The sequence below is a fragment of the Pleuronectes platessa genome, chromosome 8 (assembly GCF_947347685.1).
Source record: "Pleuronectes platessa chromosome 8, fPlePla1.1, whole genome shotgun sequence".
In the NCBI taxonomy this organism is placed as follows: domain Eukaryota; kingdom Metazoa; phylum Chordata; class Actinopteri; order Pleuronectiformes; family Pleuronectidae; genus Pleuronectes; species Pleuronectes platessa.
Window position 1 is genome coordinate 29,364,854 of NC_070633.1, and position 27,499 is coordinate 29,392,352.

At 42.3% G+C, this 27,499-nt stretch overlaps 3 protein-coding genes across 5 annotated transcripts; 2 read left to right on the forward strand and 1 right to left on the reverse strand.

The window, feature by feature from the left end:
• The first annotated feature begins 1,402 nt into the window (after nucleotides 1-1,402).
• LOC128445463 (TBC1 domain family member 9B) lies at nucleotides 1,403-15,055 on the forward strand. Of its 2 annotated transcripts, none has more exons than XM_053428144.1 (23): nucleotides 1,403-1,753; nucleotides 2,232-2,342; nucleotides 2,451-2,569; nucleotides 2,646-2,877; nucleotides 3,001-3,259; nucleotides 3,651-3,858; nucleotides 5,328-5,525; nucleotides 6,636-6,782; nucleotides 6,918-7,068; nucleotides 7,149-7,363; nucleotides 8,472-8,589; nucleotides 8,672-8,874; nucleotides 9,006-9,088; nucleotides 9,160-9,289; nucleotides 9,396-9,494; nucleotides 9,572-9,640; nucleotides 11,058-11,298; nucleotides 12,235-12,300; nucleotides 12,454-12,522; nucleotides 12,676-12,729; nucleotides 12,939-12,983; nucleotides 13,066-13,163; nucleotides 13,249-15,055. In XM_053428144.1, the coding sequence occupies exons 1-23, from the start codon at nucleotides 1,636-1,638 to the stop codon at nucleotides 13,831-13,833; spliced, it is 3,618 nt and encodes a 1,205-aa protein (XP_053284119.1). In that variant the 5' UTR covers nucleotides 1,403-1,635; the 3' UTR covers nucleotides 13,834-15,055. The 2 variants fall into 2 exon arrangements, with proteins under 2 accessions (XP_053284119.1, XP_053284120.1); XM_053428145.1 differs by lacking the exon at nucleotides 1,403-1,753 and adding an exon at nucleotides 1,760-2,062.
• A 194-nt stretch (nucleotides 15,056-15,249) lies between these two features.
• mrnip (MRN complex interacting protein) lies at nucleotides 15,250-18,351 on the forward strand. Its single transcript, XM_053428156.1, has 7 exons — nucleotides 15,250-15,472; nucleotides 15,544-15,603; nucleotides 16,833-16,918; nucleotides 16,993-17,020; nucleotides 17,100-17,209; nucleotides 17,532-17,556; nucleotides 17,864-18,351. The coding sequence occupies exons 1-7, from the start codon at nucleotides 15,413-15,415 to the stop codon at nucleotides 18,170-18,172; spliced, it is 678 nt and encodes a 225-aa protein (XP_053284131.1). The 5' UTR covers nucleotides 15,250-15,412; the 3' UTR covers nucleotides 18,173-18,351.
• sqstm1 (sequestosome 1) lies at nucleotides 18,348-21,585 on the reverse strand. 2 transcript variants are annotated; one of them, XM_053428154.1, is made up of 8 exons: nucleotides 21,230-21,585; nucleotides 20,836-20,931; nucleotides 20,297-20,562; nucleotides 19,704-19,884; nucleotides 19,553-19,621; nucleotides 19,350-19,468; nucleotides 18,785-18,977; nucleotides 18,348-18,711 (listed from the first exon to the last, which is right to left on the reverse strand). In XM_053428154.1, the coding sequence occupies exons 1-8, from the start codon at nucleotides 21,387-21,389 to the stop codon at nucleotides 18,548-18,550; spliced, it is 1,248 nt and encodes a 415-aa protein (XP_053284129.1). In that variant the 5' UTR covers nucleotides 21,390-21,585; the 3' UTR covers nucleotides 18,348-18,547. The 2 variants fall into 2 exon arrangements, with proteins under 2 accessions (XP_053284129.1, XP_053284128.1); XM_053428153.1 differs by having other exon boundaries at nucleotides 19,704-19,887.
• Nucleotides 21,586-27,499: the final 5,914 nt, after the last annotated feature.

The following is a 27,499-nucleotide window of genomic DNA, read 5'->3' on the forward strand; positions in this document are numbered from 1 at the left end:
ACCCTATGAAATGAATAATCAATGATATAAGCATAGAGTATTCATATAAAATCATTAATCATATATATACAAATATTAGTTTAAAATAATCAACTATATAATCAACGTGTAAATATAAATCATTAATCTGCTATAGTGAATACAAATATTCACTATACCTTCGAGTGAGCGCAGATAAGACAAATGCATCTCCTGGTTCGCTGGTTCAGAACATTCCTTGCTGGCAGGACATATTTTGATGGTCTCGCAAAAGCATTATAACCTTTGGACATTCTACAAGGTTCCATTCTTGGTCCATTATTATTTTGCCTATATATACTACCAATAGGAAAAATTATTAGTGACCATGGTGCCAGATGACTTTGATGCTCCGAACTAAGTTATAAATTGCCTGTTTAGCATGGCAAACTGGATGAGAAACAATTTTTTCAAATTAAATTAAGATAAAACTGATGTTCTTGAAATTGGAACTGGTGATCAGAGACAAAACATTGTTAGCAATCTTGGAAGTCTGGCGCATCACAAACAATCTAAAGTAAAGAACCTGGGTGTTACACTTGACTCAGAACAAGATTTTAACTCACACATAAGTAATGTCACAGAGATTTTTGTCATTTCAGAAACCTTGCAAGAGTAAAACCGTACCTTACTCTGGAAGATGCCAAAAAGTAATTGTATATACTGATATATTCAGGATTACACTGGCTTCCAGTGTCACTGAGGATTTAAAATAACTTTACTTATTTTTAAGTCTCTTAATGGTACAGCACCCTCATACATCTCTGACTGTTTATTGGAATATGTTCCAAACCGTTCCCTCAGGTCTTTTGCCGCTGACTTGCTCAAAATCCCCAAAACAAACGATAAGAAGTTTGGGGAAGCAGCTTCTCTGGCTATGCACCACAGGTTTGTAAAAACTCCCACCACACATCAGACAAGCTGTTGATAGTTTTAAGAAACAACTGAAGACCTATTTCTACTATCTTGCTTTTAATTAATTGTATCTGTTTTATTTCTATTCTGCATTTATTTTTTATTTTTCCTAAGTCTTTGTTTTATTGCTAAGATTTTCTTATTGATCTCTTATTTTATGTCTTTAATTGTATTGATTTTATTGTAAAGCACTTTGAGCTGCATTTTATGTATGAAAGGTGCTGTATAAATACATTTATTATTATTATTATAAAGATCAGTATAGAATTAATGATAACTGATATTAGAACATCACTAAGTAATAAACAAGATCTAATATTAACATTAATATAAAATATCAAACATGATTCACTTCATATCCAGAAAAACAGAATCTCAAACAACGTGATGACGTTTTGTCGTCATGATGCAGTACTCGCAGAGGGCGTGTCCTGTGTCGTCAGACCCGGAAGTGATGTACATTCTTCTGCCGTCTCTGAAAACAACATCAGCAGTTCCGTGTTTGTTCCGTTATTTTCCGGTGGGGGGGCAGTAACTCTGGGTTATTTTCCGGTGGGGGGGGGCAGTAACTCTGGGTTATTTTCCGGTGGAGGGGGGGCAGTAACTCTGTGTTTTTGCGGTGGGGGGGAGTAATGGAGGGGCAGTAACTCGGTGTTTTGCGGAGGAGGTGCAGTAACTCTCGGCGTTCTCCGCCAGGGGGCGATGTGGATCCAGCCGGAGGAGGTGCTCCTGGTGGGGGCGCTCTGGGTCTGGGAGCGGGCCAACCCGTTCTTCATTCTGCAGAGGAGGAGGGGGCACGGCCGTGGGGGGGGGCTGTCCGGTGAGTACCTAAGGTCCAGGCTGCCTTACCACCCCTGACCTCCAGGGTCCTGAGCTGTCGACCATCATCACGTGGCCATCATCAGTCCGGTTGTTATGTCACGTGACGGATTCAGATCCTCCATTTTCCTGAGGAACTTGATCTGAGTGAAAAGTGTGTGATCTCCTTCAGAGAGCAAACGAGTCACGTGTTTGTTCTATTAACTGATGGTCACATGTTCCCTCTGTTTGAGTCATTCTGGTTCAAACTGCTGCTGAAGACTCGTTATGATTGGGATTGGTCAAATGCTGCCAATAGCGCCCCCTGCATGTGAGCATGCTCAGGAAACCCTGTTGTTTAACTCTTCATTAACATGTTCCTCAGAAGATTCTGTCTCTGAGTCAAGAACTCGACTTCAGTGTGTTCAACTGTTCTCTGTCTGTACCTGTCTGTCTCCGTGTATATGTCTGTCTGTCTGTACTGGTCTGTGTGTGTGCAGGTCTCCTGGTTGGGACTCTGGATGTGGTTCTGGACTCAAGTGCTCGAGTGGCTCCTTACAGAATCCTGTTACAGACGTCGGATTCTCAGATCTACTGGAACATCGCCTGTGGTGAGTCCACCAGACCGGACTGGACTGGACTGGACTGAACTGGACCGGAGCAGAGTGGCAGCAGTGGGAGTAGCTGAGTGGATGTTGACCCTCGGCTGTGTCTTGCAGGCTCGTCCAGGAAGGAGATCACAGAGCACTGGGATTGGCTGGAGTCCAACCTGCTGCAGACCATATCCATCTTTGACAATGATGAAGACGTCACCACCTTTGTCAAAGGGAAAATCTCTGTATGTCATGCCTTCTTGTTCTCTTCACTGTTCCTCTACCGGTGGACCTGTCAGTGAGTGATGTCACTTCCCACAGGGCCTCATTGCGGAGGAAAACCGTCTGAAGCCGGGAGCGGAGCAGGAGGAGGATTGTGGGAAGTTTCGGGAGGCAGAGCTGAAGATGAGGAGGTTGTTCGGGATGCCTGATGAAGAGAAGCTTGTGAATTATTACTCCTGCAGCTACTGGAAAGGAAGAGTCCCGCGGCAGGGCTGGCTGTACCTGTCCGTCAACCACCTGTGCTTCTACTCCTTCCTGTTGGGCAAGGAGGGTACGAGCGGCCAATCACAGGCCAGAGTTTAATCCAGAGTTTTTAGTGTGTGTAGAACAGGAAACTCTTAATATTAATGTAGATATGTTGTTGTATTGTTGTTGTTTTTGTCCCACCCCCCAGTGTCCCTGGTGGTGCCGTGGACAGAGGTGACCCAGCTAGAGAAGAACGCCACCTTGTTGTTCCCGGAGAGCGTTCGTGTCAGCACTCGTCACACTGAACATTTCTTCTCCATGTTCCTCAACATCAACGACACCTTCAAGCTGATGGAGCAGCTGGCCAACATGGCCATGCGTCAGCTGCTGGACAACGAGGCGTTTGCTGCCGACTGTTCGCTGCCCCGACCCGGCAAGACTCTGAAGAACGTGTCTGCCCTGAAGAGGTCTCACTCAGTTATCATGCACCGAGACAACAGGGTTCACCTGTTATCATATGTACAGTGTCTGCGCATGTCTTTTTGTGTAGTTTGTTTGTCTCTGATATTTGTTTATTTGTGATGTTTGTTTGTTTGTTATGTTTTTTTGTTGTTGTTTGTCTAATTTTCCATCAAATTGTATTAGCATAGTCTCAAATTCACAAATCACAGTTTGTCTCATATATCTTAACAAGAAGCAACATCCTCTGTTCTTAACCCTCAACAGGAGTAAAAGTACCAAAATAACTTAATAACAGGAAAAACCGTAGAAACCTGAGAGAGTCCCATGTGAGGGTCCGTCTCCCAGGACGGACACCAGTACACTGCATGGTTCCTATGTGTGTTTGGTTGTTGGCAGGGATCTGGATGCGCGGGCGAAGAACGAACGTTACCGGGCGATGTTTCGTCTCGTGCAGGACGAGCGTCTGGACGGACACACGGACTGTACGCTGTGGACACCGTTCGCCAAGATGCACGTGGTCGGACAATTGTTTATTTCCAACAACTACATCTGTTTCAACAGCAGAGAAGAAGATCTGTGTCAGCTGATCATTCCACTCAGAGAGGTAAGTAATCATTTGTGGTTATTGGAGTAACTTCAGGTTGATTTCAGTCCTACAAAGCTCATTCACTTCTTATCAGGCTAAATTACCATGGGAACTTATGCTGAACGGTATTAATCCTGGCTTACTTTGATAAGTCTGGCTAATTTATGTGAGAAATCCATGACGGTCTCAAATTAATTCCTGCTCAGGCACTATGGTAACTTATGCCTCAGAGCTAGCCTGCTCCGGATTACTGTCTAGATATGTTTAGCCGTCTCTCAAAGAATGTCAGAAGGTTGGAAACAAGTTATTGAAAGACAGTTCCGCAATTTGTTTTCATCATGCTCACACTCTAATGCCTGTGATCAGAATAATTTAAAAACCAAGTGTTAATACAAGGTTTCCACGACAGAGAAATAATCGATTATTTGCGCCACTGTTTCAGGATCAGAACAGAAGCACAACACTCAGAAGTCTGAGTGTTGTGCTTCTGTTCTGATAGTCCTCCACACTACTGTAAACCGACGTTCATCACAAGTTATCAGGACCTGAGCTGTACTGAAGTTAATTTAGTGTTTTGCTTGATTCACTCCAGAGTTTATGAGACACGTGTACTCACACACACACACACACACACACACACACACACAAAATAGAAGAAATGCTGGAATACTAACCTAATACAATAAAAAGCTAAAAAGCTCATGTAAATCATAACCATCCCATCAGCAGGTTACTTATATCCTGTGCCAGATGTTTAATATTAATTCAAGACCAATTTTTGTTAATAGAGCCAGAGAGCCCATTTTATTTATTGTTTTTGGTTTTTAGTCGTTAGTGCTTTATTTATTGAGGATATTTCAACATTTGAATGTACCCTAACCCACATGTCAGACTGAATATTTGTAAGAATTAGGTTCAATGCTCTTTGAAAGGGTTAACGTGCATGTTTATGCTATAAAACAGTCATTATATCAGGGGTATGAAATGGTTTCAGAATGATGACAATAATATTTTTCATCACAACAATAATAATAAATTGTTATTGTGTCAGGCCTACCTTAATATTTTTATAATACACCAAGTTTTAGGTTTCCTTGTTAAGTTTTACATATCCAAGCAAAATTGGTATTGTACAAGGAAATATCCTTAACTGAATATATATATTTAATGATATCGAATAAGACATTGTGAAAGTGAATCGATTAAAAATAAGCAATAATTTAGTGTGGCCGTCGAAGGATGTCATGAAAATTAAAATGGCCTTTGACAGAAAAAAGGTTCCCCACCCCTGACTTAGCCTGATTGTGTTTCTTAGCTGGGTAACTGAACGATATCCTGGGTCAGGTGAACTCACTTCATAGTGCGCAAACATGAGTTTAAATTATTTGAATAGAAACATATATCTAACAATAAATCTTCAATCTTATTGATTGATTCGTATGTGTTGAGTGTTTTCAGGATTTTACCCATAATCCTCTGCTCCTCAGGTGTCCATTGTGGAGAAGGCGGACAGCAGCAGTGTCTTACCATGCCCTGTCTCAATCAGCACCAAGAACAAAATGAATTTCCTGTTTGCTAACCTCAAAGACAGAGACTTCCTGGTTCAACGCATCTCCGACTTCCTCCAGCGAACACCTGACAGTGCTTGGGGCAACAGCAGCCCGCTGTCTCTGATTGGTCCCTCGGTATGTCACTCATTGTCATAATTGTGTGTGTGTGTGTGTGTGTGTGTGTGTGTGTGTGTGTGTGTGTGTGTGTGTGTGTGTGTGTGTGTGTGTGTGTGTGTGTGTGTGTCTGTGTGTGTGTCTGTGTGTCTGTCTGTCTGTCTGTCTGTCTGTGTGTCTGTGTGTCTGTGTGTCTGTCTGTGTCTGTGTCTGTGTCTGTCTGTCTGTCTGTCTGTCTGTCTGTCTGTCTGTCTGTGTGTCTGTGTGTCTGTGTGTGTCTGTCTGTCTGTCTGCCTGTCTGTGTGTCTGTCCCATTTACCCGCTCAGAGCTCTTGCACGTGAAGCAGCCGCTCAGTGACTCTATAGAAGTGAAACACAGAGTTCCTCTGGTCTCAGCTGCTCTGGGATCAGATCAGAAGCTGCAGCTGGTTTGTACCGAGCTGGAGTTTCTGTGTCCGGCTCTCCCTGGAACTAACACTCACTCATCACTGGTTCTCAGGAAGTCACTGGGTGCTGGTTTGATTCCACAGTTTATCAGACTCATTGAATCATCATGAAAACGACTCGTCCACATGTTGGACACGAGACGCTCACACTCAGGACTCAGTGTTAAAATGAGACCTGATCCGTCTCCATCGGTTCAGAACCAAACACACGACCGGACGTCACCGGAATCCTCCAGATAAAACATGGAACAAATGAACGTGAACTAGTTCATTTTAAGTGTGAACTGGCACAACACTGCATACCTCTGTGATGAAGATGAACAAAAACCCAGAGGAGTCGTTTCACTGATGCACACCTTCACTCCATCTCTTCCACAGCACAGAACCTAACCCCCAAAATGAATGAGCTGGCAGCCAAGAAAAGATCCCATATCCTGTCTATACAGTTTAATAAATGTTGACCCTGTTTGGGTTCTTTTTCATTTTGGCTCTCTCCGTGATGAAGATGAACTGTACTAAGTCATAACCCTGCGACAATGACGAAATTACTGGCATAGAGAAAATGATCCAAGTCGTGTCTGAAAGTGTTTTTGTCTTTTGGTTTGTTAACATCCTGATCCTCTGTTGTCCAATCAGAGAGAAGAGTTGATTTAATTTCACTTTCATTTTGATTTTTTGTCCTCAGGTGTCTTCCAATGTCCCTTCCTCCTCATCTGGAGGATCTCAGTCTGACCACAGGGGGCGCCAGTACCACCCCGGTCTGCCCACAGCCAGTCAGAGTCTGCTGCAGCTCTACTACCAAGACACTCCAGAGGACCTGGGTCCCAAAGCCGTGAGTTCATGTCCCATAATGGATCCATGTGGTACCGTGATGAAGTTCTGGTTCTGTCACTGAGTAGAACTGTTAGATGCTGATCAGTAAAACTTGATGTGTAACATGAAGTTCTTCCTCTCACCTCCCCTGCAGATGAAGGAGAAGATGAAGGAGGAGTCGTGGAACATCCATTTCTCAGAGTTTGGTCGAGGAGTTTGTATGTACAGAACATCAAGAACCAGAGAACTGGTTCTCAACGGGATCCCAGAATGTCTGAGAGGAGAGCTGTGGTTACTGTTCTCTGGTCAGTATCCATTCCTTCAATCAATAACTCATTAGCTCATTCATTCATTCATTCATTAATTTGTTCATTCATTCACTTAGGGGCACAGAATGAGATGGTGACCCACCCGGGCTACTATGGAGACCTGGTGGAGCAGGCCATGGGGCGTTGTTCACTGGCGACAGAGGAAATCGAGCGAGACCTCCATCGCTCGATGCCTGAACACCGAGCGTTCCAGAACGAGACGGGCATCACCGCGCTGCGCCGCGTCCTCACCGCCTACGCCCATCGCAACCCCTGCATCGGATACTGTCAGGTCATTATGTCACATAAAATATATTATTTAAAAGTGGTAACAATTAAAATAACGGCGGGTGAAATATTATAATATTAAAAACTTTTCATTAAAAGAAATTGTAAAATAAGAAAGAATCAGAAGGGAGTGGCTGTGGTCACACACCCGTCAATATCCCTTCAGTATATACATTGAATACAGATTGAGGTTATCTGCACCCCCGCCAACAAACTGAAAAAACTGATTAGGAAGGCAGAGTCTGTGGTTGGCTCTAAGCTTGTCACCCTGGAGGAGGTGGTGGAGGACAGGATGCTGGCAAAACTGCTGGCAATCATGGACAATCCCTCCCCCCCCCCCCCCTCCACAAAACACTGGACAAGCTAAGGAGCAGCTTCAGCCACAGACTCATTCAACCCGCTGCTCTAAGGAACGATACAGGAAGTCGTTCCTCCCAACCACAATAAGACTATACAACTCCTCTACCTCTGTCAGAGCCACCATCACTGAACTGACCTAAACACACCTGTCTCAATTCATCACTTTATACAATAATATTGTCTTTTGCACACTCTGTCTACATATTCTTACACTCACAGTATATTATATTATCTATTGTATCGCCAAATACTTATATTTATACCCGTACTATATATCATATATTATATCATACTCTTTGTATATTCTTTGTATATATAAGTCTATATACACATATTTTATTTATACATGTGTACATGTTATTATTATTATATTTTACTATTATTATTATTATATATACTGTTGCTGCTATTATTACTATATACTGCTATTATATTGGTATAATTACTATCATATATAAATATATATTATATACTATATATACTGTACTATTTTTTATATACTGTCTAACAATAACATTACCATCATATCATCAGTACTATTACCATCATCTGCCACTGCACCTTATCTACCTATTTTATCTTGTGTTTCTGTTTTTATTCTTTCTACCGCAATATTTTATATTTTATATTTTATATTTTATATTTTATTCTATTGTATTGTATTTTATTGTATTCAAATGTACCGGCTGCTATGACGACTTAATTTCCCCTCGGGGATGAATAAAGTAATCTATCTAAATATCTATCTACAGGCCATGAACATCGTCACCTCTGTCCTGCTCCTCTACTGTACGGAGGAAGAAGCCTTCTGGCTGTTGGTGGCGCTGTGTGAGCGAATGCTGCCCGACTATTACAACACCCGGGTTGTAGGTCAGTAACAGTCTGTGACCTCTGTGACCACCAGCTCTCAGATGAAGGGGGGCGCTGTGTGACATAGTGTGTGTTCCTGCAGGAGCTCTGGTGGATCAGGGTGTGTTTGAGGAGCTCACCCGGGCGTTCCTCCCCCTGCTGTACGAACACATGCAGGAGCTGGGCGTCATCTCCACCATCAGCCTGTCGTGGTTCCTCACCCTCTTCTTGTCAGTGATGCCCTTTGACAGCGCTGTCCTATTGGTCGACTGCTTCTTCTACGAGGGCATCAAGGTCATCTTCCAGGTACTAACCCACTAGTTACTGACTGCTTATTGGTTAAGTACTTACTGGTAACTGACTGGTTGCATCTCTCTTTTCTTCCGACCTCTGCCACCTGTAACTACTCTACTTCCTTACTCTGAATTGACCTCCAGGTGGCGCTGACTGTACTCCATGACAACATGGACGCCCTGCTGTTCTGCAGTGACGAGGGAGAAGCTATGACCATCCTGGGCAGGTACTGACAGAGTGGACAGGTAGAGATTGGACAGCTGGACATGTTAATCTAATAAAATGTGTTGAATGCAGGTACCTGGATAATGTTGTAAATAAACAGACAGTGGCCCCGCCCATCCCTCACCTGCATGCCCTGCTGACGAGCGGAGATGTCCCCCCACCTGAAATCGACGTCTTTGACCTCATCAAGTCGTCTTATGAGGTAATTTATCTGTCGGTCCATCTATTCCTCTATCCCTCTGTCTGTCCATCTGTCCAACCATATGTCAGCTTCCGTCTCCTGAGACAGTTTCTTCTTCTCTGAGCAGAAGTTTGGTAGCCTGCGCTCTGATGTCATCGAGCAGATGAGGTTTAAACAAAGGTTAAAGGTCATCCAATCCCTGGAGGACACGGCCAAGAGGAGTGTGGTAGGTCCTGATAGCATGCTAAAAGAGAATGCTAACATGCTAATGCAGATGGAGTGTTTATACATATGTGTGTCCAGGTGAGGGCGATGATGACGGAGTCGGCTTTCAGTATCGACGAGCTCGAGGACCTCTTCTGTCTCTTTAAGGTAAAAACAAGAATCAAGTGGCTGTGGCATCTTTTTTATGGCTAAAAGGTTCATATTTACAGATTTACTTCTTTTTAAAGCACACTCTTCACTTTCATTAGACTAAATACTCTGAAGTATTTGTACTTTATCTTGTATCAAGTCCTTGTTTGTGTTTGTTGGGATGTGACAGAACAGAGTTGATGAGGTCAGTGAGTCAGAGGCTTCACACAAACTTCATCAGGCTCATTCCCAGTAAATGTTCTGTAGTGATTCAACAGATCTGATATTAAACAGCTTCATATCCACAGTCTGACTCTAGATCTGACTTTTCATTTACCAAATGGAAACATGTCAGCTGTGGAGGAAGATTAACAGCACGTGTGAGTTTGTAATAACTAATGCTGACATTTAGCTGACTTTGTGAGATCAGTGCTCAGAATCTTCTCTCCTCTGTCTGAGGCTTCACTTCCTCCTCATCACTTCATTTTCACGTGTGCTCGTATAATCCTCATCTGTTGTGTAAACTCTCACATTCAGTCTGTCAGAGTTTCTGTCCTGACGTCTCCTTTGCCTCGTTGATCACCGGATGATTCATTTCTCGGTAAATACGAGTTGGAATTCTTCATCGAGCTCGATGATTATCTGTTGATCTGCTGCAGAGAGACACGCCAAAATGTTTTATCTTTCAGGGACATTTTGTCCTCTTTTCTACAGTTGATTATTCTGGGGTGAATAAACATGCTCAAAACGAGGCTTATTAAAGCATGGTTTATTACAGCCTGGATAGAACCAGCCCTGATAATACACCGAATAAATTGTGTTAGTGGAACAACTTATGCCTGAAGTAGAAGTTGAAGCTAATTCAAGCTGAGACTTTTAATTTAAATCAGGATCAGTTTATCTACTTTTGTTTACATTTGTATTTGTTGTTGTGTTGACTTGTTTTCAATCAATCAATCAATCACATTTTATTTTTATAGCCCATATTCACAAATCACAGTTGTCTCATAAATAATATATTGTATAATATATCATATATCGATGTTAACAAGGATCAACTTCCTGTTCTTAACTCAACAAGAGTCAAATAGAAACTTAGTGATCAGTGAATGAAGCTCAGTCCCATGTGAGGATCCTCTCCCAGGACACACACATGCTGATGGACCTGAACACATCAACACAACAGGATTCACTAAATGAGAAGAAGCAGTTTGTAAATTCATGTTTAAAGTATTTATAGTATACAAAAAGTCTGAAGGAGATGAAGGAGCAAATGAACAGAGGAGGTCCTGACACATGTTGTGTATCAAGAAGTCTGGTTGTTGTCATAGTCCATAATCACCATGATTTTTGTTGATTATTTTTGTTTATTTGTTACATTTATTTGTTTATATTTGTTTTGTTTATATTTGTTTGTTTTTGTTGCCCTCTTCAGTCCAAACACATGACGAGTTGTTACTGGGGCTCCAGCAGTTCTGCAGCGGAACGTCATGACCCCAGTCTTCCATACCTGGAGCAGTATCATATCGACCTGGCTCAGTTCTCTCAGCTGTTCTCCTCGCTAACCCCCTGGGTCTGTGGAAGCCACACCCCCTCTCTGTCAGCCCGCCTCTTCAGACTCCTGGACCAGAACCAGGACGGACTGGTCAACTTCAAAGAGTTCGTCACCGGACTCAGTGAGTCCACTTTTACATTTAATTTCATTTAGCTGACGCTTTAATCCAAAGTGACTCACAATAAGTGCATCAACCCCGAGGGAACCGACCCAGAACGACAGGAATCAAGAAAGTACAATTTGTTCAAAATAAAGCAAAACCACAAAGTGCTATAAGTTAGTGCCATGTTAGTGCTACTTAATATTTAGTTTCAAAATTTGTTAGTATTTTCATTTTTTTTATTTTATTTTTTTATTCAAGGTAAAGTCGGAAGAGGTGTGTTTTTAGTTTGCGGCGGAGGATGTGTAAACTTTCTGATGTCCGGATGTCGATGTGGAGCTGGTTCCACCGTTTAGGAGCCAGGACAGAAAACTGTCTAAACAGAGTTTAGCAGTGAGGGGGGAGCGAGCCGATTGGCCGAAGCAGAGCGGAGTGAACGTGCTGGGGTGTAACGTTTGACCAGGTCCTGGATGTAGACCCTAGTACTGGTTCCGATGTCTCTTACCAGGGGCGGATATATCTTCTCAGCAGAAGTCCTGAGGGAATACTACATACAATAGGAGAGAAGTTACACCAACAGTGTCAAATACAGCTTCCTATATTAATTATTACCTTTTTGGATGCTTTCAATACTTTTCTTCTTCTTCTGTTGCAAAATAAATAAAAAGCACTCAGTTTTGAAAATGTCATTGAAGAACACTGTTCGTAGGACGGAAAATGAAACATGATGTTACCTTGATAACCACAAATCCTGCTTCGTAGTACAGGGTCTATATCATATGACCATCCTGATCCAAACTTTATCCTTGTAAGTTAAACTACAACGTTTTCTTACCCAGCTATGAGCGTGTTCATGTGACAGAGGCCGAGTCGTCTGTATGATTGAAAACTTTGTATTAAATATGAAGTTAACCCTGCTTCAAAAAACAAGTTAATGTGTTCTCTCTGTTTCTACAGGTGGGATGTCTCATGGAGACATGATGGAAAAACTTAAACTGTTGTACAAGCTCCACCTCCCCCCAGGTAACCCTTGAACCCCCACATCACATGTGACCTTGACACAGGATCAAACATGGTGGTCTGGTCCGACCAGTTCATTCTATCAGTTTGTTTGTTTATTGGTCTTTGTCTTTGTCCTCATGCGCTTGTTTATATATTTGTTTGTTTGTGTTCAAGCTCTGTGTCCTGAGGAGGCAGAGTCTGCTCTGGAGGCAACACACTTCTTTACAAAGGATAAACCACGAGGTGAAAACCGATCAAAATATAGATAAACATGTGATTAATATATTCACACTGCATATTTACATATATTTATATAAAGTCGTTATCATATAAACATATTTTTTAATGTATGTAAAAAGTATGATGTAATTCATTAATCTGTTTCTTTTTCTTCAGAATCTCTCTTCCTGTCTGATCCGGACTCTTTGCATCAGCAGGAAGTGACCATAGGTTTGTGATGCTGTGATTGGACAAAACCTGTAGTTGCTCCCCTGGCAATGATGTCATATATAATGAGCTCTCCAGCCCTGCTGTGATACCTGCAATCTGACATCACTGATGGGGGCGTGGCCAGAGGCCAAGGATCAGAACAGAAATGATGACGTCACTGGACGAACACTCAACATCTCAGTGACTCACACTGTTTTCTCTGTTAACAGGTGAGGAGGGGAAGGATGCAGCTGGAGACAGCGAGGAGAGGAAAGGTAAAAGATGAAGTTCAGGTCGATGTTGCAGGTGGTTCGTCCACTCACAGGTTCCTGACCTTTGACCTGTGGTGTGTTTCAGAGGAAAAGGTGAAGGACTACAGGTACTACCTGAGGATGTGGGCCAAAGAGAAGGAACCCAAGTCAGAGACCATCAAAGACCTGCCTCGCATGAACCAGGTAAGAACTTATCAGGTGTTCGTTAAGGCTGAGGTGTGTACGTGTGTTAACCTTTGTGTGTGTTGGTGTGTGTGTGCGTGTGTAGGAGCAGTTCATTGAGTTGTGTAAGACTCTGTACAACATGTTCAGTGAGGAGCCTCTGGAGCAGCAGCTTTATCACTCTATCGCCACCGTGGCCAGTCTGCTGCTGCGCATCGGCGAGGTCGGCAAGAAGTTCAACAATGGAACCAAAAAGATTGAGACCGCTGGTGCACAGGCCCCGCCCCCTTCTCAAAGGGAGGAGGGGCCAGGTGAATCCCGGTTGTGCGAGGCGCTAGCTGACGCCCACCTGGAGCCGCAACCTCTGCACACGTCCGACGAGGAAGCCAAAGATGACATGTCACTGTCGTCATACTCAGTGGGCAGTTCCGGCTCGCTGCAGTGCAAGGACATGGCAGACGACTCAGCGCTGATTGGTGGAGAGCAGCGACAGGGCAATGCCTTGGATGTTGATTGGTCAATCACCTTTGAGCAGGTACTTGCGTCACTGCTGACGGAGCCACCGCTTGTTGATTACTTTGAGAGGAAGGTGGACGTCCAGAGCAAGATCGTCAGCTGTAAGACTCAGCGGGCAGTGGAGCGCCAGATTAGCTCCACCTCCGACCAGGAAGTCCCCCAGCAGTCTGTCTGACTCGCCTTATCTGTCATATTGATTAGTTAATCCTGTATAAAGGCACTAACAGTTTTTAATGTCCAAACATCTGATCAATCAATACAAAATCTTACACAGGCGGTTGATGTCAGAAACAGGAAACAGAAAGTTTAGGAATATAAAGTGAGAAATAATTAAGGTCACTTTATTTAGGGGAAATAAAATTGGTGTTCAATGTTTTTATTGACACTTTTATTTTGATGTGTGTGATGATTCTGTTTACTTCCTGTTGAGTTGACTGATGATTTCTGATGATTTTAAATCCATCGTGTTGATCTCTATTGTTCTAACAAACACTACTTATTTTTTGTTGTCCCGTGGATTTAAAACAAAAAATATGAAGTATTATTTTCTGATGATCTTTATTGTTTAATATTTTATGTTTGTGTTTATTATTTTTACATTTTCACACAATATAAAAATCTTCACATTAATGTTTATTGTATGAAAACAAAGTAAAATCACTCTGTTTATTTGTCTCTAGTTTTGATAAAGGTGTTCATTAATATGTAAAATTATTAATCATTAAAAACTAATTAACTATGAACATAAGTGACTGGATTTAATTACTGATTACAAGTAAAGTTCCTAATAAATAAAACAATGATTCAACCCTAACCCTGATTCATTTAAACGAAGCAGCTGATAAACAAACAGATGCGATTTTTAGAATGAATCTCTCTAGCGCCTCCTTCAGGACAGTATTGTACGTCATATTACGACATGACGACGCCAAAATAGTTAATTTGTAATTTTTTTATGTTTATTTTCTTAATGACCGAAAAAGATCCACGTCAGAGTGTTCCAGAGAGAAAAGTCATTTTATTAATAATTCAGGAATTATTATGCATTTATTTGCTGAAATCTATGTGTGACGCCAGAACATAAATGTTTGGTTCCTTTAAAGAAAAATCCTTTTCATTTCATTCGTACATTTTTAATTTGTATCAGAAAAGAGACATAAACATTTCAGTGTTTTCTGTTCTGATTCTCATTCCGAATGAAAAAAAACATTTCTTTGTTTACAGCGATACAGTTTGTTCCCTTGAGGATCTGGACGTCAAGACTGTTCACAGATAATATATATAAACAATATTTAATAATGACCTCTGTCCGTCAGTGGAATAACAAACTCTTCCTTCAATGTGTTGCCTTGATGTCACTGAACTGATTGTAGATTATTAAAATGTTTTCATCCTGATTTGACTGAATCTTTGTGTTGTCCTTTTTTATTTTTCACTTTTAGTGAGATCTAAAAAATTCTCATCTTTTATCCATTTATCTTATTTTGAATCTTCAGTAAAAATAATTTCCAACGTCAGGGACCGTATTATACTTTCTTGTTTTGTAATTCATTTTTTAAAGTAACATGAAGTTCCTCCGGCCTTTAGGGGGCGCTCTGATGATAAATGCTCATCGATCCCGCCTCGACATAAACTGTGACGTGTCATCACGCTGCAAATAGTCCCGCGAAAAATCCCTGGGACTTCGACCGTCGACACCAAAACAAGAACCGGAACAAGAACCAGAACCAGAACCAGACCCGTTTAGAGACGTCATGGTGCAGGAGTTTCACGTGGTTCGATGTTTCACCTGTAAAAAGTTCCAGGTTCAACAGGTAACACACACACACACACACTTACACACAGTGTGTATGTGTGTGTGTTATTCATGCTCTGTGTCTGTCAGGTGAAGAAGGCCACCAGGTGGAGCTGTAAAGTCTGTGGAGAGAAGCAGTCCCTGCTCAAGGTCAGAATATTACTTTTAAACAGTTCACTTTAAACTTTTGAGTTTCAAATCTAAACTTCATCACAGAAGAAAGTTAAGCGGGTTCCATACTTGAAGAGGTTCCACCTCCGGTTCTCCTCTGAGACTGGAGAACCACAGTGAGTCTGCCCGGAGAGACAGAACCGATCTGTTGGATAATATCAACTATTCAAAAGTCCGGTGTGTAAGATTCAGGTGAAAGATTTTATATTAAGAAATGCTAGTGGCGTTATTACTCGTGTTTCATCTAAATTGTACGAGTTGTTTTACTCTGAAATGTGCCCTTTATATTTAAATACTTTATATTTACATCAGGACCTGGTCGTCTCTACAGAGGCCGCCTTGTTTTTTTACAGTAGCCCAAACTGGACAAACTAAACCTTTTGAGTTTTTATGAAAACTGAAGCTGCCACAGGTTATTTTTCATGTTTGAGGAGGGGGGAGGGGGGGGGGGGGGGGGGGGGGGGGTGTTCAGCTGCAGCAACTGCGATATGAGGTCCCTGCATGTGCTCCTAGTAAAAAAAAGTTAGTCTGCAGCCCTGGAACCTTTAATGTACGATGGGTATTTATCATTTTACCAACTCGAGTGATTACAATATTATAACCAAACTAATTGTGATTAAGATTTGCCATAATTGAGTCTGCTTCATTCAATAAATTACTCTTTTACAATGATATCAACATGCACGATATATGTATCGCGATAGATGCAAAAAACTCTGTGGCTGGTTTTCAATGCGCAGCGCATCCACGCTCTGCATGTCAATATATCTGGCCAATCAAATGGAGCCCTGCTGGCTTGGATGATGAAAGACATTCTGATCATTGACAGGTTTTTCTGTCGATGAATCGTTATTTTAAGAAGGAAATGAAGAGAAAAATGAGAATTTGAATACAGATCTCGTTTCGCCTCCTCCAACTAAATCCTACTGTGGAAACTTCTAGAGATCACATTTGTCATCAATATGTCTCTCTCTCTCTCTCTCTCTCTCTCACTCTCACACACACACACAAAGTGTGATCGGACACGTGTGTAAACTCAGTCTGGGTAAAGTACATAAACGTAGTAAATGTAGGTGGAGCTGGAGATGGTGTCACTCGGTTTGGTTTGACGCAGCGCACACCACAAATGATCATAGATGATCCTCTTCTACTTCCTGTCAGAACTTTTCATGGAAATGTACCAGATTGATTGTTTGATTCCTTGTCAGGAGTTTGGGCGGGGCTCCGGGCCGGACTGCAGACGTCATGTTCAGAAACTGAACTCCATGGTGGAGGAGCAGGAGGAGTCACCATGGTAAACAACCTGTCCCACAATACACTGCAGCTTGGTCTGCTGCCAGGATTCTCATCTGTGTGTGTTTGTTACAGGGAACCTGAGGAGGGGAAAAACGACCAGGTACACACACACACACACACACACGCACACGCACACGCACACGTCAACAGGTAACAGGTTTTGAACTCTGCTGTGACAGGTGACCGTGACACAGACTCAGGTGAGTCGCTGGAGCAAATACATGGCAACACCTGAGGAGGCGGAGCTAGAGGAGGACCAGCAGCTGCATGGCAACAACATGACTGACAGGTGTGACGTTGTTTATTAAAAGAAAACAAAATTTAGAGCTGTTGTATGGAATTCAAACTCCGTTGATAAAATCACAGTTAGGACGGTCGTCGAAAAAAAGTGTGACCCATAGATGCAATTTATGGATGAGTGACTGGCAGTAAACTGTACTGTACAAGACTAGGTAAACTTATATAAATACAGATCATTTACCATATAACGTTAAAAATGTACATAAAGTTTTGTGTTGTTGTACAAAAGGTTAAAAATGTTATAGAAAGTTAAATGAGTAAATATATATAAATATATTTATAGAAAGACCTTTGACCTCTGTTTCCGACAGGAGGAGAAGAGATTCACCCGAGCAGGTACGATGATGACATCACCAACAGGTTGAACCAGCACTTGTTCTGCTCTCACTGTTGATGCTGAGTCCGATTGATCTAGAACCAACAGTTGTGAATGAAGAAGGTGGTTCTGGACTAATGTGGATCTTTTGGATCCATTGATTTTTTTTTGTGTCCTGAATCATTTCCTCATAATAACCTGATTTTAACTCAAATGATTGATAGCATACTATTTTTTTAATTAAGTTTTTCAATGTTTGTTGAACTTCGATTTTATTTGTTTCCGTATAATTATCAACGTTGGATTTTCTGTCCTTCCCTTTCAAAGCTCTGCAGGAACCCTGAGAAACCATCAGCCAGAACCAGCCGTCCCCCCGAGTCCAGCCGGGCCCGTTCCCGGTCACCAAATGAGAACAAATTGAGTTGTGGTCATTTTTCCAGGGGGACTTGTTTCCTCGGTTGTGACTCTGAGCTCCAGGAGTCACATGACCCAGTTGTCAATGGGGGGTGTCAACAAGTGGGTGGGGACACATCTCTGTCCTGTGGTGACATCATCACCTGCTCCCGCCCACTACTTCCTGTTTCCTCCCTGTTTGAGACTGAAGATGATTTCAGCTGTGACAATGATGAGTTTTAATTAGAATAATTAAACATTTGTCTGTTTCTTTGTTGTTGTTTTTGTTATTCTCTTTAATGAATGACAAAACCTGAATAGTTTCAGGTTGATGTCAGCGATAAGATATTTCTGTTTGATCAATAAAAATATTGTATTAAAAAAGTATTAAAATAAGCTGATTAAAAAAATTCAGACCTTCAGTTCTTCATGTTTTTATTGTTGAGATTATCCCAAAACAAACTAATCAGTGAGTTTAAGTATTGATTAACAAGTTCAAGTTATGAATAACAGAAATCATCTGACAGATAATCGTAGGCTACAGAATAAATGATTTGTAGTTATGCCATTGATTCAGAACAGGCGAGGTCAGTGATTACATCACAATGCAAGGCACTATCACGGTTGAGGTGGGCGGGGCTTCTTGGCGTACTGGATGGCGTCGAGTGCGGCTCCAATGTCGAAGTCTTTGGCCTGAAGGAGTCGAGTCAACCACCCCCCCTCATCATTGAAGCCCATGGACAACATGAGGGACAGAGACTCGATCAGACGGGGGTCCGCCTCTGGTGAGGGAAGGGTCAGAGGTCAGCAGGGTCATAAAGACTAATCAGACACTGGAGCAGAATGTGGTCTCACCTTGAGGCAGGTGAGGATACAGAGCTGCCTCCCTCAAACCGGACGGACCCTGCTTTCCTCCTGAAAGGGGGTCCTGGTCCTGGTCCTGGTCCTGGTCCTGGTCCCCAGGCTGCAGGGACTGAAGTTCTCCAGTGGAGGGGTCAACCTCTCTGGGGCTGAGGTGAGTCCACTCCTCATCAGATTCTCTGCCAATCTGAAAACCATAGAGTCACTTCAATATCCGGGTCTGAACGTGAACCAAGTCGGAATGTGACTTGGCTCTGCACCAGAATCTGACCCTAACATTTTATAGGGTTATTTTTCAAGAAATGATTGAGGAATCCTCAGAGTTAATATCTATTATTGTTATTATATATAATGTATAAAGAGTAAAATTGTGATATTTAGTGAAGATCCTGGTCTGGATTTATCTGATCTCAATATGATGATGATTAATCAGCCGAATATAATGTGGTCTGTTGAATAATGAATCGATGTATTTTCTGTTAGAGATGAATCAGCAGATGGAGTCGGGGTCAACACGTCTGAACCCGACTCAAAGCGCAGCTGTTTCTGAAGAACTGACCTTTGACCCCTCGGTGCCGACTCCGTCCATCTCCACGTCACCACACCCACCTGAACTCTGACAAGTTTTCACCTTCGACCTCTGACCCTCGTGCTCCACGTCGATGTCCACGTCAATACCTGATATCACACATGACAGCACTTCCTGAGTGAGAACCAATCAGAAAAGCTTTAGTCTCAAGTGTGAACGGTGACATCACTCACCCAGCGGGCTCAACATGGCCGCCACTCCTTCCCCGATGTTCTTCAGGAAGTCCACACTGGCCTGAGAAGCTGCAGACAGAGGGCAGAGGTCATTGAGGTCCCAATGGTCATTATCAACAATATTGATTAGATCGCTGGTTCTGACACTGACCACAGTCAGAAGGCTGTTCCTGGGTCTGGTCCTGGGTTTGGTCCCGGACCTCGGTCTGGTCCTGGTTCTGGGTCTGGTCCTGGTTCTGGGTCTGGTCCTGGTTCTGACCCTGGGTCTGGTTCCACATGCATCTTATCCTCTTCATATTATGAAGTTTATTAAACATCCCACGAGGAAACCACTGCTGAGAGACAGAGAAAGAACTGTTCTCACAAACGTTCTGGATCAGTCTGGATCAGGTTCATCATTGTGGATCAGGTTCATCATTGTGGATCAGGTCGAGTTTTTTCCTTCTCATTCGTTCAAAGTGATCAATTTGACTTTAAATAGAATCAACAAAGAAAAAACAGACGAGAACAAATGGTCTCTCTGTAAAGAAATAATTAAACTTTACTTATAATGACTAAGCAATAATTATTACTCAAGCGTTAACTTAGTAGTCATGCTATGATTGACAGACAGTTGATGTAAAGTCAGCTGCTGCCCTCTGGTGGTTAAAGCCACACCGACGTGACCACTATAGTAGAAACATTCAAAATAAAACATTAAGAATCAAGAGTTCGATGTTATTTCTTTCCCATGATGCACCTCACCTGCAGCGGGTGCCAGATGGGCAGCAGAGCGTGCTCGGTGTGCGTCCCTTTGGCCTGGCAGGTGGAGCAGAGGTCGTAGTTCGGACAAACCGAGCACTTGAAACGAGTTCCCATCACGGGACCTTCACAGCCGTCACAGGTGACGTTAGGGTGCAGAGCTGGGGGCGGGGCCAGATGAGGGGGAGGGGCATGGTGGGGAGGAGGTGGGGCAAAGGTGAAGGGGGGGAAGGCGTGGAGAGGAAAGTCTCGACGGTGCTCCTTTTTCTCTAAAAAAATATGTAAATAAAACTTTATTAAATCAGATACACTGACAATTATAATTAACACGATTATTAAAAGCAATTATTATTGGTTGTTACGATTATAGATGATTAATATCTTACAAATATAAATCACATGTCTATTCACATACACTAGTCATGTGGTATAAACAGGTGAGTTTTGGGTTGAGTATATCACATCAATCAATCACGATATTTGTATAACCCATATTCACAGATCACAATCTTTTCTCATAGACCTGAACAAGGTGCATGTACCTTTGATGAAGAGGCGGAAGGTGTTGTCCTTCATACAGGACAAACCCATAGTCAGTTCATCATCAGAGGAAAACGCCACCAGGTCTCCATCTTCATCTGAAATGTTCAACATCGTCTTCATCATGTATCATTAATAGTATATACATATGCATGTATCATTTATAAACATAAACATGTATCATTAATAGTATAAACATGTATCATTAAATAGTATAAACATATAAACATGTATCATTAATAGTATGAACATATATACATGTATCATAAATAAACATGTATCATTTATAAACATAGACATGTATCATTAATAGTATAAACATGTATCATTAATAGTATAAACATGTATCATTTCTTAACATAAACATGTATCATTACCAGTATGAACGCGCCTCACCTCTGTAGAACATGTTGAAGTTCTTCAGGTTGGTGAAAACTGACGCAGTTTTCTTGTTCAGTTGATCGAAGGAAACGTCCTGATCCATCGTGAACCTGCGGATTTCTCTCACCGCCTCGTCTTTACCGAGCAGGTAAATCTTCACCGTGACCACCGACATGTTTACTCACTGAGTAGAACTAGCGAACTATCACTAACTCGACTGGAAGTCACTGGAAGATCGTTTAAACTAAATGAACTAACCGAACTAAACTCACACAAACAGCGTCTGACACTAAAGAGACAAACTTTGTGACGCAGCGTCAAATCCTCACTTTAATGTTTACTTCCGCGGTTGACGTCACCTTCGTGTTGAAACGTCAACGCTGACACGGCCTCTCATTGGTTCCCTCACGAAGTACCACCCACTCGACCAATGTGACACGGAGGAATGACTCAGCACTTTCCGCTGAGGGACTTTCCCCTAAGCGGACCAATGGGATTCATCCAAGTCCAGATGAGTCATCGTCATGAGACAAGATGACGGACAGATGTTATTTGTTTTTCAAAGTTTACATCAGTCTTGAGGAGAAACAAATACACAGTTATTATCTTTATTCATATACATCTTTTCTAGTCTTGATGAAACTTTATGCAATTAACAGAACAGGTTATAGCATCTATGGTTCAGTAAAATAAATTAAGCTTTTTTTTCTGTCATGCATTGAAGAGATATTGTAAACGTTAATTCTTCAATCTGTTGAAATGCGTCTTTTCATTTTACATGTGTGACGAAAGTTTTAACAGAACAGAATCTCTAAAAGTAGAGGAGGAGCCAGAGCTTTCAGCCATCAAGCTCCTCTGCTGTGGAATCATCTCTCACTTTCAGTTCTGGAGGCAGACACCATCTGTTCGTTAAGAGTAGACTCAAAACCTTCCTTTTTGATAAAGCTTATAGTTAGAGCTAATTAGTGCGGCAGAACGTTACTTTTCCTATGTTTTAAAATAGGAAGCGTTTAGTTTAAAAAGGCATAGAGGTATTGATGGCTGATCTACTGAGTGGGTCACATGGTTTTCATCGTACTACCATACAAACCAGTAGCCAGTCAGATTTACCTTAAGCCTCAGTGTAGCCTCAGGTTCAGCCTGTATCATTGTGTCATTGATGACGCTAAGACGCAAAGGGAATTTATGACACATGACACACGGAGCTTCTCTTTCCAGCTTCTCCTTCCTCTTCTTCATCCCTATCACATTGAAGTAATTCATATCTCATCAGTACATGTTACTGACCCTTGACCTCTTCCCCGAGTCCCTGTGCTTTATCACCCGCAGATCCAGGGCCGCTGCTGCCGCACCATGGATCACGATCTGTGGATCGCGCATCAGAGGTCGCGTGGTGGATCCAGTTTGGTGGATTCTATATCGTGTGGGCTGATCGTAGTGGTAATGAAGGATCCTGTGTCGCGTTGGCTTCAGATAATGGTTGTGGACCAGGACCGAGGTGGCGGCTGATGATGGATCCTAACTGGCGGCAGTGGACAATGACTGTGGACTATAGTGGATCTGATCTTGATGGTGGATCATGGTCCTGCTGGCTGCTGACCAGAGACTATGATGCAGCAGGACTGCTTGACTACTATATAGTATTGAAGTTATCCTTCAAGATGTTTACCCTCATCAATGCTGCTAAAACCTTTAATCTTGATGATGTCTCCTTCACTTGACATCTGTTGACTTCTGTCCGTCCTCACTTGTCTCTCTGAGGTTTCTACGTATTTGTACCTGTTAAAAGGGTTTTTAATAGTTTTTCCTGTTTCTTGCTGAGGGTGAAGGACAGAGGATGTCTCACCATGTTAAAGCCCTATGAGACGAATTGTGATTTGTGAATATGGGCTATACAAATAATATTTGATTGATTGATTGATTTTAACCCGTCCATGGGCTCAGGCCATAAGTATTTGGACAGTTACACATGTAATAAACCTGATGTTGTCTGACTCACTGTCGCACTGCATCATGGTCTTTGCAGTGAACTGTTCCTGGGTGCTCCTGTCCAGCTCCACGCGCTGTGGTTTGAACTGGTCGTATCCGTACTGAGCGACGACTTCATCTCTGAGGATCTGAAACTTCCTGCTGATGCTCAGAGCCTCTGACTCAAACGCTGCTTTATCGTCCTGAACACGAAACAACAGCCTTGTCAAAAACGTGGCCCTTAATCATCAGGTACTGATCGCCACATGCTGAACGTTTTACTGGATTATTGATCATTAGTTTGTTTGATTTGTTTAACTTTTACAAAGTGGTGATCAATCTTCATTATGGTAATAATAAAGCTCTTTAATAGGTTTCAAAAAGATTATTGGCTGTGATTGGTTCTCACCACAAGCTGCTGAGTGATGACTGAACGGTCTGATGGCGTGTCGCCACAGGAGCTTGCTGTGAAGAACCTGCAGGTCCAGGTCACAGCTGAGAGACAGAGCTGCTGAGTGCACGTTATGCACCATGTTAGAGACCGGTCCTGTAATGACATCATCAGACAGCATCAATGATCACACACGCCTTTTGTGTGTGTGTGTGTGTGTGTTTGTGTGTGTGTGTGTGTGAGTGGGTGTGTCTTTGTGTGCGTGTCTTTGATAACCTGTGGAGAGCACAGACAGGATGAACACCATCAGGTACATTCGGCCACAGGAGCCGAGCATGCTGGGAAACATCAGGAGAACTGAGCATCTGAAGGCGGAGGACAACGCCCCACAAATGACACACACAACTGAAACAGACACACATACAAACGTAAGTCAGAGGAGTCGATTTTTTTCATTAGAAAGTAAACATCTGTTAATGGGACTTCTCCTCACCGACAAACACACTTCCTGCTGCCATCTTCAGGTCAAAGGTCAGAGGGAGGCTGTGAATGATGCTCAGGAAAAGAACTGAAGTAAAGGAACCATGTGGGGGGAAATGAAGAAGGTCAACTTGACAAAGTAATGCTATGAAATAATACTATAAATAAAGTACTACATATGTATATATTCAAACAATCTTTAAATAGTAACAGCTATTGTCATATAAAAAATCCCACTAAAATTAAAATACTAGAAAAGATAAAACAATTACATTTTGCAGAAACAAAATAAAAAAAAAAAAAAATATATATATATATATATATAAGAGCAAAAAACGACATGTAAAGCTAGAAGTAAAAACAATAATGTAACTAAATAGTGATGTTACCTGAACCACTCACTGTTCCAAACAGAGCTCTGAGCACCAGGTGACACACCAGAAACTCTTCTGATTGGCTGAAGAGGAAGTGATGGACAGCAGGAGGCAGGAAGCTCAAACTGAGCCTCTTCACAGCTGGAAGACACAAACACACTTTCTCTCTCGATCGTATAAATATTTCACCTTTGCAACAGTTCAAGACATCAAAGGAATGTATGACCAGTGACACTGTGACATCAAAGTAAACTGACGCGGATTTCTTTGCTTAATTAAAAATTCGAAGCAGTATTTCAGGTATTCCCCTATTAACTTGTTTTTGATCATCACAAATACTTAATTAAAATTTCCATTGTTACTTTTTGAATACAAATCGTTTTTGTATCACTACCCTTCTAATGTAGCCTGGATGCCAGACGAACTTAGCCCCGCCCACAACATTTTAGGTCGGGCGGTTTGGTCTGGAGTCGCTCCGTTGGGAAAAAATTATGCGCGACCGGGCCAATCAGAGTGTCAGGGCGGGCTTTATACGATGATTGACAGATGATCAACGGTAACGTAATCAACCACGTCATCACAGTGCCCTCGGGTTGAATTCGTTTTCAACAAACATGCCTGCCGCTGGCGAGCTGAGATGTGTAGATGCTGCCATTGAGTCTGTTTTAGAAGACATGGACAGCGCATTCATTTTGAAAGAGGAACACAGAACATGGAGGCGACGCCAGAGCACCGCGCTAATCCCTATCGCCCCGGCGCTTGGCTGTTCACACCGGACACTGAAGCGACGCTGAACCGCCGGGCAGCGCTAATAATATCACCCGTTGATCCAGTAGATCGCTGCACGGCTTTGTGCCGGTCACACCGGAGGCTGAAGCACCGCGCTGCGCCAAGGCTGCCTCGCGGTGCTTCAGCCTCCGGTGTGACCGGCACAAAGTTTTAACATGGGAGTGGATGGGAGCCAGCTGTTATTTAAGGCTTGGCGCTGCGCTGAAGCATCCGGTGTGAACCCGGCGTTAGTAAATAACTCACAATGCGTTGCTTAGCATACGTCACATACTACGTTGCTCTGATTGGTTGTAGGTCTATCCAATTGAGCGAAGAAGAATTTTACTTCCTGGTCAGTTGAAACACGCCCATTAATCACAGCCCAATGGAGCGGTCTCAGACTCACATTCTGACTAGAATTGTGAGTCTGACAACGTCAAGCTACTTGTAATGCACTACATGGGTCAAAAACGACCCGTACAGATACTATTCACTATGGAACACCTGCCATTCATTTCACAATCCATTACTAGTGAGAAAGACAAATATGTACAATACTAACTAGCTCTTAGCTAGCTAGCTTCTTTTCTAGCTAGCTAACCATAGTTACATCAACAAAATAAAACTCAAATTATAACAGTATTAAACTGAACAGGCTGATTGATATGCATTTGAAAAAATGCTATTGATTTTCTTTATCCAGAGTGTTAGTTTGGCTGGTCCCAATCATTTCAGACTCACGGTTGATCATTAAGATGCTGTACGAAGAACAGGATGAGGAAGATGAGGAGGCAATTCTTGGTCTCTATTCCGAGACTGAAATCTCTGATGCTGAGGACCTAGATAGTCCAGGTTCTACAGGATCAAGCTGGAGTTGTGGGTGTGTCTTAGAATTCAGCTCTCCGAAATGGAGTGGGCTCCTTTGATGAGATAGAAGATGAGTCTTCTATTTCATCCAACATTTTAAACTGGTTTGCTCTATTTTCTCGTGTAATAGTAATGAGCACTGTAAAAGTAATTCACCCAGAAAGTATAAGTGGCTATGACATTATGCCCATCGATAAGCTATGACTGCTGCAATGACTGTTCTTCTTCATTACATGTATGACAACATATAAGTCAAAATCTATTACACAGCCAAGATCATAGGTATGTCATTAATCTTGATTTGGCATTGATCCTGCCTATGATTATTATCTTACGAGTGAATGGCATCCACTGCCGAGCTTATTACTGTAAGAACAGTAGAAATCCCGGGCACAGTTACTAACTCACTATAATCAATCACTTTATGATATGGTCCATTTAACGGTCATTTTAAAAATAATATAAATCACCAGAAGAAAAAAAGAGTCTCCAGGACACAAGATTTTTGAATCTCCTGGACCTTCAAGGCACCGGTGCTGGACGGACTCACAAACACAGACTGGGAAAGAGCAGATTTCCCTTGGTGGCAGAGAGACAACCTGCCACTCAATGTAAGAGAAAATGCTCCACACCATTGGTACAATCAGTCAGGCAACCGCTTGAGGCACGTGACGACTCTTCTTGTGAGGTTGTACACATGTAGAGCAACAAAGTCCCTGGTTGTAGATAATGCTAAAAGAAAAACCCAATATTGCATTGAAACATGCTCTATCTAACAATTGAAATAGAAGTTGTGCAATTGAAAAGGGAAGTTGATCTTTTGAGGGTAAGAAATAATGACAATTAACTTGTGTCTGATATCGATGATATTAGGCCCCGAGCACCGACAGGGCAAAAGCCATATTGCTTTACGCTTGTGAAAGGGTGTTTTTTTTTTTAACTCCACAGTGCATTGTCCAGTCATCACCAAAATATGAATTTTTGTCCCACCTTGGATCAGAGTCTCAGCCTGAACAGCTCCATATGTCAATGTTAACTAAGAGTCATAGCGCCACCTACTGATCAGCATGAAAAATAAGTTGTTGTAACTTCACTGTACATTATCCAATCGGCCCCAAAATTGACGTGTTGATCCTTCGTGCGGAGCCCGAAATGCACACAATGTGGAGCCACTTCGCCCGGTCCCGGTCCGACCTCCATCACGGCCTCATCAGATCCTGAGTTCGCAAGTGCTTGGGCCTGCACAGGGCTGCTCGTATCCTTAGTTATACATATATATATATATATATTTATAGATATACGTGATAGAACTGCTAACTGAAAGCTAACTGATTAAAGCTAATCTTTTTGAGGCCGCCTTACAGTGCTGGCCCAGCCCAAGATGCAGTCTGCAGGCATCCCTCTATCACTACGGGGCTGGCTCGCCACATGTTGTAG